At 43.8% G+C, this 20,578-nt stretch overlaps 1 protein-coding gene across 2 annotated transcripts in view; it reads left to right on the forward strand.

Annotated features, from left to right (window-relative positions):
• ATP8A1 (ATPase phospholipid transporting 8A1) overlaps positions 1-20,578 on the forward strand; it is a 190,259-nt gene that overhangs the window by 8,590 nt on the left and 161,091 nt on the right. For both annotated transcript variants that reach the window (XM_069458057.1, XM_069458058.1), the window contains exons 2-4: positions 18,061-18,175; positions 18,920-19,019; positions 19,946-20,044. In XM_069458057.1, coding sequence (XP_069314158.1) covers positions 18,061-18,175; positions 18,920-19,019; positions 19,946-20,044 — 314 coding nt within the window. The remainder of the gene's footprint in view (positions 1-18,060; positions 18,176-18,919; positions 19,020-19,945; positions 20,045-20,578) is intronic.

Below are 20,578 nucleotides of genomic sequence, written 5' to 3' on the forward strand. Positions count from 1 at the left end.
TAATAATATAAAAATAAATTATATATATTATAAATATATATTTTCTTTACCCTGTATATCCAAAATGTCATGATTACAACATTTTATTGATACAAAAATTTAAAATGAGTTTACATTTTTTGTAGTAAGTTTTCTAAATCTGGTGATTATTTTGTATTTACAACACATCTCGGTTCGGACTGGCCCTGTCTCACCGGTTAGGAGCACAGTTGTAGATTATACCTCTAGCATGTGCTTACACGTTAGGATTTACTAGAATTTTTCAGAATACAAAATTTTGTAACAGACGTCCATGGCTCAAAGTAAGCTTGTTAAAAATACATGTGCAGATACGCTTCTCTCAAGTAAAGATCTGAACCTTCACCTTCCTCCCTGACAGCAGAAGGCAGTCGCGTGTGTATAAAACCTCACAGTTGCGTTGGTGCTTAGACAATGCTGCTTTTGACCGGCCCTTGGGGCAGTTCAGGGATTTTATGTAAGTACGTCATGGCGTCTTCTGTAGCCTGTTGTTTTGTTTCCGGTTTTTATTTAATCTCTTTTTAAATAGATTTGAAAAGCAAAAACCATCCTGCCCTGTCTTCCTATTAGTTTTGATTTATATATTAATACGAAATGTGAGATGGATACAGACTTGAGTGGTTTGCTGCTGTGGACAATGTCACTGTCACATTTGGTGAGCCAAAGGGACTCCTGTATGGAACTTGGCTCCGTGGATTAGTTACACTTGTAATTGATTTGGCAAAGGGAGGTGTCTGTTTTAAACCGAGCCTCTGTTCGTGGTTTCGTGTGAGCATCTTTGAAGGAGACGATTGGTCGTGATCCATCTGGGGCTGTGCTGAGCAGCGTCACATCAGCCAGGTGACAGTTGTGGCAGAACATGTTACCGAGAAGGCCAGGAAGCCCCTTTAGGGGGCCAGACCTGTTTGGAGTACCAGCTTGGCTTTGGGGACCGGAGCAAAGCGAACGTGGGTATGCGGGGCGAATCGGAGAGAGGGTTGGTTCTGGCGCCAGTCTAGAACAGTGAAGCTTCGGTAATTTGCCTCGGTCCCTGTGCTGACCCTGCTCCTAAGGTAAAGCTAATTTGCTATAAAAGAAATCTTCCAGCTTCTGCAGACCATCCTTCCCCTGGTCCCCTCCTCACCCGCAGACAGATTTAGTCCCCAAGATCTTCCGTGTAGGAGACATTTCAGGAGCTCCGACTTCGCAGTCTGAAGACAAGGCCTGAACACCCTGTCCCCGTGTCCCTGACCCCAAGTGCCTGTCACAGCAGCTCAGAGAGCTCCGGGGGCCCTGCCTTGCTTGTGGCCGTCTCCCTCTCGGAAAGACCCTTGTCCCTGACCCTCGCTTGGGCTCTGGGGCTCGGCACTTGTGAGCGCTTTGGGTGCCGAACCAGGCCTGCCACGGTCTCCAGATAGCGTTTGCCTTGACTGTCCGCACTGTTGCTCTTGGCCAGCTCATCTCGGCAAACTCGTGGCCCCATGCAGGAGATTTTGGTTCTGAGCGTGTCTGCTGTCTGTGACCATTTCTTCTGCATCTCTCGCTGTGCCGCTACGTTGTCATCCCAGTGGCTGCGACTAACTGACTCTTGCCAGTTACCTTCTAGTCTGTCGCACTCTACTTTTTTTTTTTTTTTTTTGCCTAGCCCATAGGCTGTGTCCTGTGTCTGACTAAAGAAATGAAACAGGTCTTTCTGTATAAGTTTTACCCAAATTTGATATGCAGCTCTATATGTGAAGCTTAAGCTGGGTTCAGTCTACCTCCTATGCCAGAATGGTTCTGATAAATGTGTTCAGGTGTCCATAATCAACTTTGCTACCTTTATTTTCACTGTTGGCAAAGGTTAGAGAAATGGCGTGTTGAAGAATGAGTCCGCCATCTTGGATACACAGTGTGTCCGGTGGGGATGGGTGAGTGGGCGGCTTGTGAAATACGGTTGGTTTTATGGCCACACGGTGTCCCTTAGTGCTCACCCCTGGCTGCACAGTGACTCAAACGGGGGCTTCTAAATAATACTGATGCCTGGACCCATCCCAGACCATCAGTCCGGTCTACGGGGATATGGACCAGGCGTTGATATTTTATCTCCCAGGGAATTCTAATGTGCAGCAGTGTTTAAAAAAAAAACACAAAGATGTAGATCCTTGTATTTACTTACTTGCAGAGAGGATGGGGAATAGATCGTATAGAAAGCTGTATAGGTTGTCAGCCAAGAAACAAGAGCATATGGATATTTTTGATAATTTTTTGTCTATCACCCAACTACCTAATTGATCTAATTATACTTCTCTTCATTTCCCCCTCAGAAATGGGCAAGGTCATGTGATGATACTCCATTATTAGGTTTTAGAGACTCTTTAGAGTTCAGAATTGAACATTCAATACAGTCAAATGAAGCATGCACATTTAGTTTATTTTTAGCTGGTGCTATACCTACTCTGGGAGCTTGTTGAATATGAGCTTTTCTGCAGCGTCATGACTAGTTTTTTGCTAACCTGCTTACTTGTAGTAATCAATACCTTTACTCATCCTATATTTATAGCTCACATCTTTTAGTTATTTGCAGCTGGAAAAAAAATAGCGTAACGACTTTGTAAAAGTCTTTGAAACTTCTGTGGAAACTTTTTTCCCCAAGAGGTATATTTTCTTTATACCTGCAGCTGCTGATCTATCGCACCGTGACGTGAAACAGTCTTTTACGGGTTACTGTACACAGTGCGAAAAGTTACCCAAGTCCCAATTTGCCTACCTTCCTTGGCTGCTGAGATGAAGCCTGTTTTTGAGACTGGATTGGGCCCATCTGTGTTTCTCTGTGGCCACTCGGGTGGGTGCTAGGTTCCAGCTTCAGGATGCTGGAGGTGCAGATTGTCCCGTGAGGCTCGGGGCATCAGAAAATAAACACCACGATGCCTTAGACTGAGTGCATTGTGTCCAGTCTGGGTGTGAGTGTTTATTTTATAGTTCTCCATCCTAAATGTTTCCGCATTTAGACTTTCCTTTATTAGGTGATAATGTAACTTGTACTTTACAGATAGAAATAGTTCTAGAAGGCCAGAATTTGACTTAGTAGAGGAGGGAAAGTTCTGAACTGTTGGCTCCATTTAACCCCAGATGGCTACTAATTCCTGTCTTCTTATTTAAAGTTCAGTAAAAGAATCATCACCTGAGTTGGCCTTTTGTTGACTTCCAAGTGAATATAATTAGCAAAAGAGGAAAAAAAACCAAAACCCTCTTAATTTCCCCGGGTGCCAGATTGACTCTCCCTTGGTCTTATTAAGTGGCTTCCCCAGTGGAGTTTACCCTTGGGGTTGGTGAACCACGCTCCTATATATTTTAATTTTAATTAAGCTTGGATATTAAGGCCTTCAGTCTGAACTTAATAGTTTTCTTTGTAAGGCGTTAGACATTTTTCCATGTGTCCAGCTAACTCTGTCCTTTGAAAAAAAAAAATTCATGGAAGCAAACTAATGGAATCAATGTCCTTATTGTTCCATGTTTGATGTGTTTTCCGTCTGTTGGTGCCAGGCTGTTTGTGGTGGTGTCACTTAAGCAGGGGACATTCCTTTCGTGGCATCACAGCACTTGAGGCCATAACTCATATACTGCTGTCCCTTCTCTTTGTGTGTCTTAAGCTAACGCCTTGCAAATAACTGACTTCAGAGAAAGTGAAGTGAGGCACTTGGGGCTCCCTCTAGTCCTGGAGGGATATCTGCGCTCTGGTTCTGCAAAGCAGTGTGGCCTTGGGCAGGTCACCGAACCTCTCTGTTCTTCTTTGACAAAATGTTAATTCCTGCTGCTAATCATCTGCCTGTTGGCTAGTGAGGAGACCGAGCACTTTGCAGTCTCCGGAGGAACTTTCAGCCCCTGTGTGTCACCTGCACAGATTCTGACTCCATCTTTAGGGCAGGCGTGAAACACGGAGGAATGATCAAGGCTTGGACCGCTCCGTGTGAGTGGAGGTTGAGAAGTGGTCAGAGTCAGGGTACAGCTGGAAGACAGAGCTAACAGATTTGTTGGTGGAGAGGATACAGAGTGTGAAGGAAAGAGAGGAGTCAGAAATGACTAAAGTTTTGGGCCCTAAGCCCAAAATGATGGTGCCATTTACTGAAATAGAAAACACTGGGATGAAGGAATGAAAAGAGTGAGAAGGTCCCCGTGTGCCAAAAGACAGACGTCTGCAGACATTTCTTTATCCTCTTAGAAAGAGTATCGTGCTTGTCCTAAAATCCAGATTTCAAGACTTCCCTCCTTTCCTTTCCCCCCATTTATTTTCTCTAAATATTTTTTTGAACTTCAGTAAACATAACTATCCGTGTCTTACCTGTTCCCCGTGGCTATGAATTTTAGGCATCTAGGAACTGCATTGATTTAATCTGTTTTGGATTGACGATTCTATCGCCAGGACTTTTTTTTTTTTTTGCTCCGTAATCAGAGTTGATGAGAACATCATTGTGTTCTTTTGGCTCTTGAGACGCTCCAAGCTGCAGGGACGTTTCCCAGAGTGGATACATTAAATGAAAGCACTTGCTGTAAAGTAGGTGCTAGGCAAATGTTTCTCGAATCTGCATCTGGCGAGTGATGAGGATAAGATCAAGCTGCTCAAATTCTGGAAGCCGAGCTTTTAAAACGCTGACGTGGTTTTGAAGTCTCGTGGCGTTTTCTTCTGTTCCCGTGTAGGCCCACGGCAGCTTGCTTGCCAGCGGCCGCAGGTGCCAGCAGAGCCGGGCGCCGATACCGTGATGCTGGGGAGCGGCGGTGGCATCTGGGGGGGCGGGCGCTGCATTGGGAGGTTCTTTCTGCCCTGGGTGATTTTTATTTCTGGCGTCAGAAGGCTCCTGAAGCGATTGTGCTCGTTCTGCCTGTGGATTGGGCAGGGCTGGCGGCAGTCTCACACCTGTGCAGGTGTTGGTGCGTTAACCACGGGCACGGCACTGGGTCTTTTCCGTCTTTGCAGCCCAGCACCTGTCATTCCTGTGTCCTGGTTTAATCTGGTTAGTGGAGGTTTCTGTGTTCTTTTTTAGAAGAACGGAAGGAGGCCAGCCAGGCCTTTGTTTTGTGCAAATGACTCTTAGGTCTTTGAGCCCGTCTGGTCTGACTGGTCCTGTGGGTGCTTTAATGCTACCCGCTTGCTGATGGCAGACGAGCCAGCCCAGACCACACCCATCGTGTGGTGTTGGGGGGTGCTGGGGTGCTCGGTGCTCCTCGGTGGGCTTCCTAGTGGTCTCGCCTTTTGCAGTGGACTCGTTGGATGTTTGCTGGCCAGGTTATGACACTCCCTGTCATCAGCAGGCAGATGAGAGTCACATTTCCCTGACCCTGAGCAGCGTCTGGTTGTGGAGAGTAGGAAGCCGCTGTTCTTGCTGCGAGCAGTTTCTGTTGCGTGTGCTGTGCTCTCAGCCCCACGAAAGCCCTAACTGGAGGTCGGCTTTACTTTCTTGGCTGCCTGTTCTTGACGGTTGGGACTTTAGAATGCAAAGGCGCATTATGTTTTCTCTCTTGCAAAGTCACGATGGAGGTGAGAAGCAGGTGCTAGTCAAACTCCACTGACTCATTCTGAGAATAATACAGCAGGGAAATGATGTGATTTGGATGTTTCTGCTGCTTTTCATAAAATGAGGACTAGTGTCTTGGAACCAGTCATCTATCTACCTGTTTTTATGTTTTAAAATGTGCAAATAGTTCTAAAAAGGAAAGTCGTAATAACTCGGATAACTGTCACCATTGTTTATTAATATTTTTGCAGTACTTTTTGAGGGCTAGCTCATTCAGAACTATAATTGAGTTATATCTTCCTGTGAATACACTGCTACTGAAGTCAGTGGGGTTAACTATCCTACAGGCATCAGGGCAATGAATTCAGTAATACTTTTTCATGTACAAAATGAGGAAAACTAGCTCCTTGCACTGGCATTGTATTAGTGGCTCTTTGATACCCTTATAATTATCTTTCCAAAAAAAAAAAAATCCTTTTGAAAGGAATCATGGAATTCCTGAGTTGGGAAAGAACTTAGAAGTCATCTAATGCAGCCCCGTACTTGACACAGCCTGCTAGCAATTGATTATCCAGTTCCTCCTTGGATACTTCTCAGAGGAGGAAGACAGCTCGTTCCATTCTCAGCGAGTTCTTTCTTGCTAAGAAGCAATAAAAGCAGTCAAAAATTATGTTCTACGCAGAGTGTTAGGCCAATGTCCCCCATATTGTATTTGCACGGTTGATTAGGCCTTAATATAGGACTGTCAATTTATTCAGCCTCTCAGAATCTTGAATTCTGGTGTTTTTATGTCATCTGCACATTGGCGGGTCGGTCACGTCACGTGTGTCTCACCCTGTCGTTGCAGCCCGGGCCGTCTGGCTCCCGGGCCCTCACTGAGCTACGCGTTTATCCGAGGGGCCCGTTCGTGGGACTGGGTCTTTGCGGTCACTCACTCTGCCCAGTATTGACCTGCTTTTGTCTCCATATGTCCGTCTGTCCTCCGCTGCGTAACTCTGACGTGCCTGTGACTTTAGAGTGCGGTGACAACCCCCTCCGGCTCAACCGTCCGTGACGGTCCCCGTTCAGTGCTGAGTCTGCAGACCACCAGGCCGCGTTCCCAGACGGGGACCCGACTGGCCTGGCTGCTCAGTGCCCCGTGTCGACCCTGACACCTAAGCCTGGGGCGCTAGGCCAGGAGAGGGGGGACAGGTGGTGACCCAGGGTGGCCCAGGGTGGGCTCTCTCAGAAGGGCTCACAGACGGGGACGGAAGGACGGCTCCCGGAGACACCCCTTCCGTGGGGGTGTGTGTGTGTGTGTGTGTGTCTGTGTGTGTCTGTGTGTCGGCTACGTGGCTGTGAATCCACACGGCTGCGTGATCATAGAACCGTATGTCTTCATTTTGTAATACGACAATAGGGTCTGGCCAAAAGCCTTGTTGAAATCCAAACACTAAGGGTTTTATTTGAAAAAGAAAGGAGAGGGAGGCCCCAGCAGTGGCCACTGTCCTTGTAACCATCCTGCCAGTCGTTTGCACTTGTTTTCTTGACTGGCATCGACCTCAGACTCGTGGGCCAGTAACTGTGTTGCTCAGACTTGACTAATGGAAAGGACCGTTTTCGAGGGAACATTTCCGTCTGGAATCTGAGACTGTGTCACGAGTACGAGGAACACTGTTTTCAAAACAATCAAGTTCCAGTTCTGCTCCGTGTTAACTGAATTCTCAGTGCGAATGGGAAATGTTCTTTTAACTTCTGAATTACTTTCGGATTTTTTCCCCGGTAAATCCTTTAGAAGCCGTAGATCCCGTTGTGTACCTCTGTGAACTCTGAAGGAGCATCGGCTGACTAGCCCCTTTTTATGAAACCGAGGTTTAGGACCTACACGGTCCCCCTTCTCCCCTGTAGAGCATGGGGAGAGTGCGGGCGGCCCTCTTCATCTGCGGGTTCTGCAGCCATAGAGTCAGCCAACTGTGGATGGAAAATGTTCAGGGAAAAAAAAAAAAAATCACACGGTTCCCAAAAACAAAACTTAAATTTGCCACATGCCAAGGACTGTGCTGAATACACGTGAACAAAGACGTGTAGGCATCGCATGAGGCATTGTGAGCAATCTGGAGATGGTTTACGGGAAGATGTGTGTGGGTTACGTGCAAGTGCTGCACCTTTGTCTAAGGGATTTGAGCACCTGCGGATTGTGGTATTTGCAGGAGGGGGGAGTGGGCAGGGGGTCCTGGAAACCACCCTCCATGGATATCAAGTGGCCACTGAATTTTCTTACCTTCCTATTGTAGATTGTCTCTCATTCACGGAGGTTTTTCTATGATTAGTGACCATCTAATTCTGCAAGTTCTCACAGTTCTGTAGTTAAAACAATTTGTGCATATATTCTCTATAAGATATGAATTCATTTCAAGCAGCCGAGTGCTGGCTTTTCTTTTTGCTTTCTTCAGTAATCCCCTCCCTTCTCTTTTGCTTTAGTTCCTCCAACTAGTGTTCATTCCAGCCTTTCTAGTCTTAAGATGATTATCCTGGAGAGACCATGGAAGCAAAGCAGCAGAAGTAGGAGTCGAGATGTTCTGCTTTTTATTAATATTTCGTTGTCTGTTGACATCGTGTCATAGGTTCCAGGCAGCAGGCCCGTCCCATTGATTCCTTGTGTTCTACATGAAGGGATAAAACACTTGAGTGGTCTCTGACATTTTTCAAAACACTTTTCCTCCGTTCTCAGATATCTGTGCATCTGTTAGTGGTCACTGTCGAACACGTGAGCCTGTTTTCAGCCTTTCCCATGAGCTCTGTTCAATCTTCTTGTGCCTGTCCGAGGCCTTCCTGTGCAGGGCAGCGGTCTCTCTGAATACACCTCCCTCTGCCCTCTCGCCAGGGCCTCTCGCAGTTACTCAGAGTGATGCTTCAGAGGGCTGTCTGGGCTTCTGCCCTTTGTGGGTCTTGATAATAAATTGGACTGTGTCTTCCTGAAGTCCGGAATTCGTATCTGACTTGGCCTGGTATTCCCATCTTTTTCCCATCTGTGACAGTCAGAGCTCTTTGGTACAGCGTGTGTTTGAAGCGGATCCTTATGATTTTACTGCTTTTGCGCTGATCAGAATCCAGTCCACGGGAACAGTTCACCATCTTGCTTCCTGCACCTTCCAGAGATGAGCTTGATGCCGTGCACGTCAGCGATGCTTGTGGCTCACTGAGACTCTAGGCTTCTGGTAGTTGAAACCCCTCGTTTCTAGTGCAGTCTGCTCCTGTGACAATTTTTAAATCTATATTGCGGACGTACCATTTAATTCTTCTATGGGACATTCCCAAGGTGATGTCATTGAGTTGCTTTCGTCTTTCATTGTTTTACTTCCGTTTCCATTTAAGCATGATTTGGCATTAGTAAATGCTTTATTATGATTTCCAAACAGCTCAGCCTGCCCAAGATGATTATTTTTCTGGGTTAACATCCAAGGCTCGCTGCCAAGGAGATTGAGTGCTCACTATCTGTGAAGCCCAACTCGGGACATGCCATAGATTTTCTTGTATACTGCAGAAGGACAGCCTTTCTTCCGAATGTCGGGAATGCTTTCTTCAGTGTCTAACACTTAGCACTTGTAGCACATCTTTCGGAGCTTGCTGCGACTCAGCCTGAGTTCAGGAAGTGTTAAGCCTTTCCTTGTTTTCCTGTTTAAGACAAGAAATGCTGTTGATGTGTTTCACACTTGTTTATTTTTAGATCAGTTCCCAAAAAGGCACTTAAAATATTAGTTACCGTGAATGCTAATGACAGGTCTTAATAAGAAAATATATTAGTGGCTTTCGGGATAGGGACAAGACTATAAAGTTCTGAGAATTATTGTATGCCTTGTATTAAAATAGAAAATTTAGTAAACATTTAGTACATGGAAGGGACTTGGCTGAATGTTATTTATGTCACTTCTTCATATTAGAGTAACATTCCTAATGTAACACTTACCTGTACCTTATGCCTGCCCCACCCTCAGTACCTAAGTTAGGTGCATCTATAACATCTATTATTCTCAGTCATGATAGGCCTAAGTATATGGCTTAAAAGATTAATATCAGAGATATAGTGGCCTATTACATGTAGGATGTATTCAAAACTTTGGTAGGCATCACTGAAACAGTAAGTCACTCCATCTTAAAGCTAAATAATAACTCTTTCTTTTACAGTGCCTAATTGTGTGCTTGTTCAAGAATTCCCAGGAGCTGAACAACTAACTGAATAGTTAACCTTCAATTCTGTTACGGTCTAGCTGACGCCAGACGGCCACTACTCAAGATGACCATCGGAAGCTATGCTGGCCCACACGTAGCTCCGGCACCTGAATTCCCAGAACTCCTTTCCCTTTGAAACCTTTCAGCCAGGCTGAGGGATTTGAGATGGTCTTGGAGAGGGCAGCCTGCCGTCTGCTCAGGTGCCAGCTCTCGAATAAACCCATTTTCCTATCACCAACACTTGTCTCTTGAGTCCGGGATTTCGGGTGGCGGGCAGCTGGGCTTGTGTTGGGTTACGTGACTTCGAGGAAGAATGGCCGGGCAGGTGCTTTGATGTTTAGCATCTAACAAGGCCATGAGTGTAGGGGAAGGTCTTGATGGGAAAAACTGTGTTGAGGTGGGACAGACCCAGGAGAGGAGAAACGGAGGGAGAAGCGAGGTCAGGCTTAATGTTGAATGAGTGAATGTGTCTATCACTGTTAGAGCTCTAGAGTTGGGGTGGACTTTATCCACACCCAGATGTTGTCTGAGTTGTCGTGCTCACCGGTGCTCTGACCACAAGCAAATCCCCGTATGAGAAGTGAGGTTTCCTCATCTTCATCATTTTGGGAATAATTCTTTTAAAAAGTGAGCCCTTTTGTATGATGAAAAACGGTGAAGTTTTGAAGGAGGTAACCATGTTTTACATTATCCAGGTGAATGTCTCTGTGTTGCATCTTGGTATAACTCAGAGGGACTTGCAGGTGATGAGCTGGGATCACAGTGGCATGAACAAGAGGGCAACAGAGAGGACGCGAGGAATGTGGGAAGCTTTTTGGCTCCGTGCAAGTTCCTTAGGGTGCAGTCCACGGTTATCCAGAACATGCTGGAAGCAGAGCTTGGTTAGGGCAGCTGTTAACGTCAGAGGAGATCTTATCCAGCAAGTAGGGCCTGCTGGGGAAGGTTCCAGGCAGCCTGATGATCTCTTGAGCAGGTAGTTGCTTTGTGGTTCTGGCCGTCGTTCCAAGTTAGCTGGTAGGTGAGGTACAGGGAACAGGGTTCAGCTTCCTGAAGAAGGCAGGATGTCAGTGGTCCCAGCTCTCCTTCCGCACTGGGACAGGACCTGGCTTCCAGCAGAGGACTGAAATGCCTCTGCTGAGATTCCATAATAGAGAAGCTAGGCATATCCTTTAAGTAGGTGGAGTAGTTCCTCGAGTCAAGGGAAAAGCTTTCCAGAAAGGTCAAGGGAAAAGCAAAACAGCTTGACTAATGGACAGTTGGTGCAAGATACCACGGACGCAGTCCTCAGTGTGCTCAGCCTTCCGCCTGTCCAGACGGCAGATTGACGGTGATAGGCTCTGCCTGGGCTGTGTGCTCACCTTCAGGTCAAAAGGGGGCAAGTGATGGGTTGGTCCCCTGAGACTGCAGTGGGGGCAGGGGAGGGGGGCAGTTCTGCAGAGGAAAGCGGTGAGCTGTTTGCAGGAGAAGCAGACGCTGAGCCGGGAAGAGCAGCAGATGTCTGCTGCACTGAGCCCAAATCAGCGCCCAGTACGGGGATGGTACAGGAACGCAACTGAAAATCTTATTTTCCCTCTGGCTACTGCAGTCATGGTCTAGAAATTTGGGAGGTATTGCTGAACAGTTTCAATTTTACCTTCCGTGCTTTGGAAGGTGCTTCGTTTCTTTGATGCTATATTCAAAAATGTAATATGGAAGTCTCAGCCCTTAAAGCATCCAGTTCATTGTTTCCAGAGTGACGGTTCCTTCCTTTTCTGCTGTCTATACACAGCCGCTGTCAGGCTCACAGTCGAACACTTGAAATGACCGTTCTGCTCGGACAATGCAGAACAGGGAATTTCAAATCTTTGTAGCTACAGTAACTGCCTCTGTATTTCTAATTAAATAAACTATCTGCATCAGTATCTATTGGAAGATAACATTAAAAACAAAACAAATAAAATACAAACATTTAAGTTATTCAGCCAAAGATTGTTTTGATCTGGAAGCTCGAGCAAAAAAATAATAATAAAAATATATATTAGATGAGGACTTTTAATTGTTACTTTTCCCAGAGAAAAAAATAAAAATATATTAAGCCTTTGAAAAGGACCGTGAGTAATGCTCATAATCTCCTGAGTAGCACCTAGCTTTAACCACACTAAGTTCTGCAGGTGAACCTCTAAAGTCTCCAGCTAGTTTTCCAGTTAATATTCCCTATTAGATTCTGCGATAGTTGCAAGCGTGACTGTTTGCTTAATGACCTTAATCTAGGTGAAGAAACTTGAGCAATTAATATAGTCCGTTTAATGTCTAATATTGGAGGCCATTGAGTAAAAGATTATATAATTGGACTCTGCTGAATATCTTTGGCAGATAATATAATAGATATCTGATTCCAATCATAGCCTTACTTATAACTGCAATAACGTTGAGTCTGCAGAAACTTAATGGTTCTGTAACCACATTACCAGGCAACAGAATGATTTTGTGTCTTTGTTCTCTTCTTCCTCCCACCTATCCACCCCTGCATGTCTGTTGCATAACCCCCTACACAGATGACAATTTGGGGGGGAAAAACATGTACTTAGTTAATATTAATTTATAAAATTATATGGTAGAGTTCATTATTTTACCGTCTACATTGACTCACACTGGTCACTACTATTAAATGTTATCCAAAAAATTAAGAAATATTAAGACCTGCATTTATGCCTTTAAGACCTTTATTTTTCCTCTGTCAAGTATTCTGAAGGGGAGATTAACTTTCGAATCTCTGGGGAGGGGAGGGTGACAAGGACTGTTTGAATGACAAGTATAGGGCTACATCGCTAACATGTCATCGCATTAACCATGTCTGATAGGGAAGGAAGCTGAGGCTCAGTGGATGAATAACTTGCCTGGTGTTACGTCGAAACGCCGTAATCTGAATTTGAACGCAGATCTGACTACAAAGCCTATTTCTCTTCCCCTACAGTCTGCCTTTCTGATTCCATAATGAGAATAATAGCTAGGATTTTTGCATATGTGCGAGGAGCCAAGCCGTGTCCCAAGTGCTTTACACGTATGTTATCTCATGTGATCCCGACAGAACCCATGTAAGAGAGTAGGCAGCTAAAGCTTAATTATTAAATAACTTGTCTAAAGTAACCATAGACCTAAACCATCTCCCTCACTCTTAGGCGTGATTCTGTGATGCCATTCTTGATTATATTCTGTATTTTAAATATTACTGATTACCATGTTACAAGGACCGTAAAGAGATTTCTGTTTATTAAGTGGTTAATACGTGTTGTATTTAAAATCCTACATTAAAAGTAATAGACAAAATTAATTTTAACACTGTTTAACCCAACGCATCCAAAATACTATAAACTTAGCATGTAATCAAGATAAAAGATTATGGATTTTTTAAATCCTACATATCCTTTCTGTCTTGGGCTTTTGCTTGGAGTCACATGGGGGGCAGGGGTGTGTTGCTCCGAGCAACGGGGAATGATACTGAGATCGTTATCACAGTGTCTGCAAAATGATCTTCCTGCTTGAAGCTTGCAGGGCATTCCGATGGCATAAAGAATATAAATTCAAGTTGCCTATTGTTTCTCCCAACCTGGCCCTGCCTTTTTGGGTTTTATGCTCCACCTGTTTACTATTACTGGTCCTCATGTTCCTGGAAATGCCAGGTCCATCCTCCCCTCCAGGGCTTTGTTCCTGATAATACTTCTGCTCTCATTGTACGGGAAGGTCAGCAGCCTTTCACTTAAATAGCTGTTGAGCATTTTTCTTCTCTGCTACATGATGGTGCATGACTTTTCTTCTTTGCTACATTGTGTACACGTGAGCGTAAGCGTGTGGCGATGAACCTGAGGAGGAGAGGAAGACTATGGCAGCGTCCTCAGTAGTCGCCCGTCAGTAGGGGCCAGGTCGTGCTGGGAACAGATTATAGTCTCTGCTTATTGTTTCAAATGTGGGAATTTAGCTACGATCACCAAGCACCATTTTACTTCGTGACTGCGTTTTGGCTGCAGACTTAAGTAAGGCAGCTGTTCCCGTGAAAAATATCTTCAGAAAGTCTCAAGTAGGGAAGTTCTTTTGTTTTGTTGTTTAAATTTCCCTGCTCTTCTGAACAAATGGGATATTGATCCCCCCGACCTTGGTGTCCAGCGGACAGTAATGTCACAGGATTTTAGAGCTGAAAGTGAGCGTCCTGTGATCAGCCTGGCTTCCTTGTTTTACAAGAGAAGAACCCCCAGGGATGACGTGGTTTGTGTGGGTCACAGGTCACATAAGTGACTGTTAGAATGACCAGAGCTCACCTCACAGCCGCTGGGTGAGTTAAATAACCAAACACTGGTAGGGAAAGACGGACACTTGCTCGCTTCAGAGCCATAATTAGGATGCTGACAGTCTGGCATCTTATGTTTTCTTGACAATGAAAATTATTGCTGGAAGCTGAAATGGTCACCAAGAGGTTGTTGCTTGTACATCCTTATTTGGTAACACAGAGTAATGTCCTCTTGTTAGCGTATTCAGTAGTAAAAATAACATGTGACCGTTTACTCTCTCTACTGAAATTCTTGAGTCTAGAAATTCAGGAGTCTAGAAATAGCTTTGGTCATTTTAGCACTAAGAGTGCAGAATTTGGCCTGGTAATATCTCTGGTTTAGTGTGTGCTTAGGAAATACTAAGTCATCTTATCATTAGTTGAAGTGAACCACAATTCAGAAAACAAAACTGCTTTTCTGCTGCGAGGAAAATAAGAAGCAGAATATTACGAACATTTAATGTGGAAGTCTCAATATAGCTAGAATTCTGAATTGCTGAGTCACTGTCTGTTCCATTCTTTTCCTTGCTCATTTCAATAAAAGCTGGACCAGAATCAAATGTTCTGAGACGCTGGTTTGATTCTGGCCACTTGGCAGAAGTTACGGACCCTGGAGACCGTAACGTTGACAAAAGCTAGGACAAGACGTCCCAGAAGCCCCTGTACGATGTGCTTCTGTGGAGAGGGAGCCTCACTCAGTTCAGTCCCGTGTGGTGATGCGTGTGCGAATGTGTCTGCCCGTTTCCTCTGGAAAACTTTTAATTTAAGAAGACCAATAATGGTATTACTGTATATCAGATGTCTCCCTGAGCACTGGGACATCGCGGGGTGAATGCCTGAGTGATTCTTCTGGAAAATCCAAAATGAGGAAAGAGTGCGTAGCCGGTGTCGTGAACACCATGAGTTTGTGTGTCTGTACTTGTGCGCCATTTTGAGATGCCTCCAAGAGCTTGGAAATTTGGAGCCTTGAGTGTGTCTTCTCACTTCTTTGTAAGACTAACACGTGACAGGAGCAAAGTCACCTGCACGGGGGCCAGCTTGGTTCCTAGGTGTGATGGTGATCCCCTGGAGGATTAAATATCAGTTTGAATTTGTGGGGGAAGGAGGTCAGGAAAGGGGCGAGCCACAGAGTTAAACGTTGTCAGTCCTCCTCTCAGCTCTTCGGAAGGGAGGAGTGTTAGATAACAGGTTTGAAGCATCTTGGCCGCATTGCCAGGGTATTCCAGCAGACTTGGAAGATTGGGGTCCTATGGGTACATCTCCCCTTTCATGGACTGGGTGCAGCGGGCTGTAGTTGCCTGATGCTGTGAGACTCTCCTCTAAGCGCTGGTGAGTGACGGCTTCAGTGCTCACCAGACACACTGTCACTTGGTCATTTAACTTTGAGCGTAGGCCATCCTGCGAGAGTTGAACTGATTATGGGATTTCAGTTATTCTGGTTCCTGTGACAGTCATTTATCATCATCAGTTTACTCATGGTTGTATGCATTTACACATCAATCTTACAGGCTTGGGTAGCCTCTGCCTCCTTAAGAGAGAGGGATCTTTTCCTGGCAGCTGCTAATCTGGATTGCTTGTTTGTTAATTCGTCAGCTATTGCAGCTGCTGTGAACCCAGGAGTGATACCCAGGTAAAGCGGGGGGACTGGCGGTTACACCGCAAGGTAAAGAACTCCCACCCTGAGACACTGCCGGACCTCGAATCTAGAAGAAGCCCCCCAGTTCTAGAGGCCCAGCTTATGAATTTATCATCATCTACCCCCGTTAATTCTTTGCATATAAGAGATTACATTTATTGTAATCTGTTACAATATTAGGCATTTTGTTAAGTACTGTGCATATATTTATTATTATTAATACCAACTATTCCAGGAGGTGGACACGTAATACTCTATTTTACAGATTAGGGAACTCTAGAGCCTAATGAGAGTAAGAAACTATCCAAGGTCATGTTTTATTCTTGGCTTTGCCATTTACCAAATGCCGTCCACTTGATTATGCTTGACACGGGGTTTGAACCTTATCCATGGTGGGCTTTAGGGTGTAGTTGGGACCCCAGGGAAGGCGGGTCACCGAGGGACCCCAGAAGCAGTCAGCCGAATGCCTGGGGTCCATTTCCATCAAATGTGTGAGATTGTGTGCCCTCCTTGTCCAATGTTTTGCTATAAAAAGCTGTGAGAGATACCATGAGAGATAACAGAGTGTGATTTGATTAAGATGTGTTTTTTTTGTATTGCTAGAATTCACCTTTAGCATGACTCAAGCACATGTGAGGCTTCTGAAGTCCTGACCTACCGGAAAGGCCCAGTAAGAGCTGTTAACTAGATCCGTGACTTCACTGTCCTCCCCTCTCCTCTCTGTGAGGGGACGACATCACAGCAGCTCAGTTCTTGGTTGTCCTGAGGGGTCAAGACAGGGAGAGGAAGAGCTACTTGTAAATTTTAATGACTTATGTGAGTCTCTAAGTTATTATAATAAATCCTAAGGGACATGGTTTCCCTCCTTAAAACAAAGCATAGAATAGTGTATGGGGAGGAAAGGAAACTGTGCCATCTTAGTTTTGGGGCCTTTTTGGGGCAGGGTGGTAGGGGATTCTCTTTTTGATCATTTTGTTACCACTAGATAGTAGTAGCTCAGTGAAGGCATTGCCCAGGTGTGTGTGCAGAGACTGCCCAGGTGTGCGTACAGAGACTGCCCAGGTGTGCGTGCAGAGACGGCCCAGGTGTGCGTGCAGAGATGGCCCAGGTGTGTGTGCAGAGATTGCCCAGGTGTGCGTGCAGAGCTCTCTATGTGGTCATCATAGCTGATGACGGTGGGGATTTGCAGGGAAAGTAAAAAAAAATAATAATAATAAAATCATCAAAATAAAGCTATCTGGTTGTTCCCAGCACCTGGCTGGCGGGAGGGTTTCTGTCAGTGGGTGGAACAGCTTTTGCTTACCCTGAAAAAGCAGTCCTTTGCTATTTGGTATGTGTGTATTCCGCAAACGTGTATTGAGTATCTGCTGTCTGTTGGCTCTGGTGTCAGGAAGATGAGTAACACGCCATCTATGGCCCCAGGGGGTTCCCATTCTGCCAGGGGGAACCCGACTGATAAGCAGACAGAGGCAGAACCTCCTGGTGAGTGTTTCGCTGAGAGTGGGCAGGTGCAGAGGCTGCGGAACACAGCCGTCCACCCACTCTGACATCAGAGAGTCCTCAGAATCTGAGTCCACGGGTCTTTGGGCAGGTCTTGGGGGAGGAGTTGACATTGGCTGGGCAGAAAAAAGAAAAATGGGAGTTGGAGATACACTGTTGCCATCTCTTTCTAAGGAAGGAGTAAGGAGTTGATTTAATCCCTTTCCAGTTAATTTTCACTAGAGGGTATAATACGCAGTTGAAAATATTTTCTGTTCATTATCTGTTGTAGCACTTGTATTTTTATAAGGTGTTGCCAACATTGTAACAAGGTACCCAGTTAAATCCGTTACGTGGTTCCAGTGATTGTGAGATGACTTGAAGTGATCTTGTGAAATTTAAAATTCATTGGTGAACATAAATTCTAATTGGAGAAAATAAAAGATGATCACAGTGAGTTAGAGCAATGTGGTGGTTGCCCATTTAAACCTGACTATTTATTTTTTTCTGTCTTCATCCAAAAAAACCAAAAACAAAAGCATTAAATATATATGCTTAAATTTTTGAATATCTTTTAAATTATCTTGTTTTGTCTAAACCTGTAATGTAAATAAGTTTAAAATTGTTACTTTTAGACATCTTTTTATATAATGAGAGGAAATAAGTTGAACATGTATGAGAGAAAGATGAGTAAAAATTTAAAATCGATGTTCCTGGTTTTGAAATGGGTCAGTTTTTAGGTGACTATTAACTGCTGCCATTTAAATCTAATGGAAATTTTAGGTGGGGATATTTTACTTTTTATTAATATTATAACACTAATAAGAGGAAGCATGTAGCTTTTAGCAGGTTTGATATTCTAGACTCGTTATTAAACGTGTTTTTGGTATGCATGGATAATACGATGCAACATTTCTTGTCGAATGAGAAGACTGTCTCTTTTTAAGGTTATGAGAAGACAGACGAGGTTTCGGAAAAGACCTCGCTGGCTGACCAGGAGGAAGTCAGGACTATCTTCATCAACCAGCCCCAGCTGACGAAATTCTGCAATAACCACGTCAGGTAGGAATTGCCAACGCCACGGGCCCGGCCATCAGGGCAGAGATGGAGAGGTCAGAGTGAAAGTGTTTGCAAAGTGCTCCTAGTGCAGTCGGGTAATGTTGGAGAGCTCCCTGGTGGTGCTGTGCTTGGGCTGTTTCTCCGTCTTCTGTCCAATAAAGAAATATTAATAAGAATCTGGAAGCAGGAAAGTGCAAAAAGGATAAGCACTCATCATACTCTAATTCTGAGTATCTGAATAATGAAAGCTATTTGGGGGTAAATGCCTTTGCCCCAAACCTGTTAATAGAGCAATGTATTGTTGTTTTTGGTGAACAAGTTTTAACATTTTAGGGGAGGCCATTCTGCACCAAGAACTCCTTTTCTTTAAGTAGTCTTCAAAGACGGGGATTTAATACTTGTGAAATTTGGTGTGGTGTTGAGGAATGGGGGACTGTGAGAATGATGTCACCGCACCGTTGTTTTATTCCAACGGTAATTGCTTCTAGTAATGTCAGGCAGGATAGCTGGCCAAAGAGGACAAATGCCGTAATGCGGAAAGTAAAACTGGTGTCCTTTTTCACTGTTTGTGTAGCCAGTTCCTTTCACTTGTTCATTTAAGTTAATGACCCTTTGCAACATTCTTGCAGTTTGAAACAGCAAATATTCATGGTCTGATTTTTAGACGGTAGTGACAGAACTTTGTAAATGTGGGTGCTGATTATGGAGTGATTAAGTTTTATGCCTGTTACCATTTTTGTTTTCCAGCACTGCAAAATACAACATAATCACATTCCTTCCAAGATTTCTCTACTCTCAGTTCAGAAGAGCTGCTAATTCGTTTTTTCTCTTTATTGCACTGCTTCAGGTAAAGTCACACCATAAAAACCTTAGTTCCAAGTCAAATGTTCAGGTATTAACAAGTGTTTTTGCCAAGTCTGTGGCCAGCCCCCCGGGCTTACCTAACTGCAGGGGGACGAGCTGGTTTGGGTGGAGGTTCGGCCCCTGCTGCGGCGTCAGAGTTCCGCCACCTCTTCCAGCCTGTGATTCATTTTTATCAGGTTCTTTCAGATGTTCTGTAAGTTGCATGTGGCAAGAACCGTTCATTTTGGGTGGCAAAGGAGGATGAGACTTTTTCCCAAAATGTGAATTTTCATAGCAGTAAACGTGTCAACTCTGAACCTTAGAATGCCAGAGCCATTGCTTTCAATCTTGATTCTCTGTTAGTTATAATCAGAAAAAATCGTTTTATTAAAAAGTAGCATATGTTAGTTGTAAAAAAGAATTTAAAAACACGAAGAAAAAATTTAAAACTCTTATTATTCCACCACCAGAGACAAATACTCTTAAAATTTGGGCATACGCCCTTCTGATTTTTTTCCCTCCAAGCATTGTTTATTGATTTAGTTTACAGAAAGGGGATCATAGAATACATATTTGTAATCTGCTTTGTTCATATAACAATGTGTAGATATTTTCCCAGGTATTCATTGTGTTCCTAAAATATCATTTTAATGATTATATGATGTTTTAGTGTATAGATACACTGTAACTTAGGTAACCAGTGCCCCGCTGTAGGTGTTAGTCCTGTATCCTGCTTACCATACGGAGCTAATTGACACGTTCTTCCAGCTACTTACTAACCACCTGCAAATTGCCTCATCCGGTGTTAGTTTGCCAAGACAATAGAATCAGCAAGGCATATTTTAGAAGGCACACTAAGACTTTGTTGTTTTTAAATCTGTTACAAACTTTCTAGTTCTCATTGGATTTCTTTTTTTTTTTTCCAAATAGCAAATACCCGATGTGTCACCGACAGGTCGCTACACAACACTGGTTCCCCTCTTATTTATTTTAGCTGTGGCAGCTATCAAAGAGATTATAGAAGATATTGTAAGTATTTGTGTTTTTTTTTCATAAATAATTGTGACTCTGTTATTTAATACTTTTTAAAATATTAGTTTCTTGAGTTATTTAATCTTGGCATAGAGTGCTTAAAATACCCATTCAGCTTGAAAATGTACAGAATGTGTCCTCAACCCCTGAGGTTAATTTTTGTTGATTTCTTTAGGATTAATATTGCTGAATGCTTGTTACAGTATTCTGTTATGTTTCTTTGTTATTTAAATTAAATTATTGGCTTGGAGAGGAAACTGTATCTGAATTTTATTTTCTATTAAATTAAATGAAATAACCTCCAAATTATCTAAATGTAATGAGGTTTTGGGTATTTTTATTTTTGATTTAAATACTATAATTTTTACCTTTTTAAATGTTTGATTTTTCTTTTATTTTAGTAGTTCTTAAGTTTCCTTTTCTTTTCTCTGATTTTACTAAAAGAAAGTAAAAGCAAATTTGCTATTTTTATCATTCCACAGTAGTAGAAAAAAGAAGTCATTTTCCCGTTTATAAATTAAATTCAGGCTC

This window comes from Eulemur rufifrons, chromosome 24, assembly GCF_041146395.1.
Source record: "Eulemur rufifrons isolate Redbay chromosome 24, OSU_ERuf_1, whole genome shotgun sequence".
Taxonomy (NCBI): domain Eukaryota; kingdom Metazoa; phylum Chordata; class Mammalia; order Primates; family Lemuridae; genus Eulemur; species Eulemur rufifrons.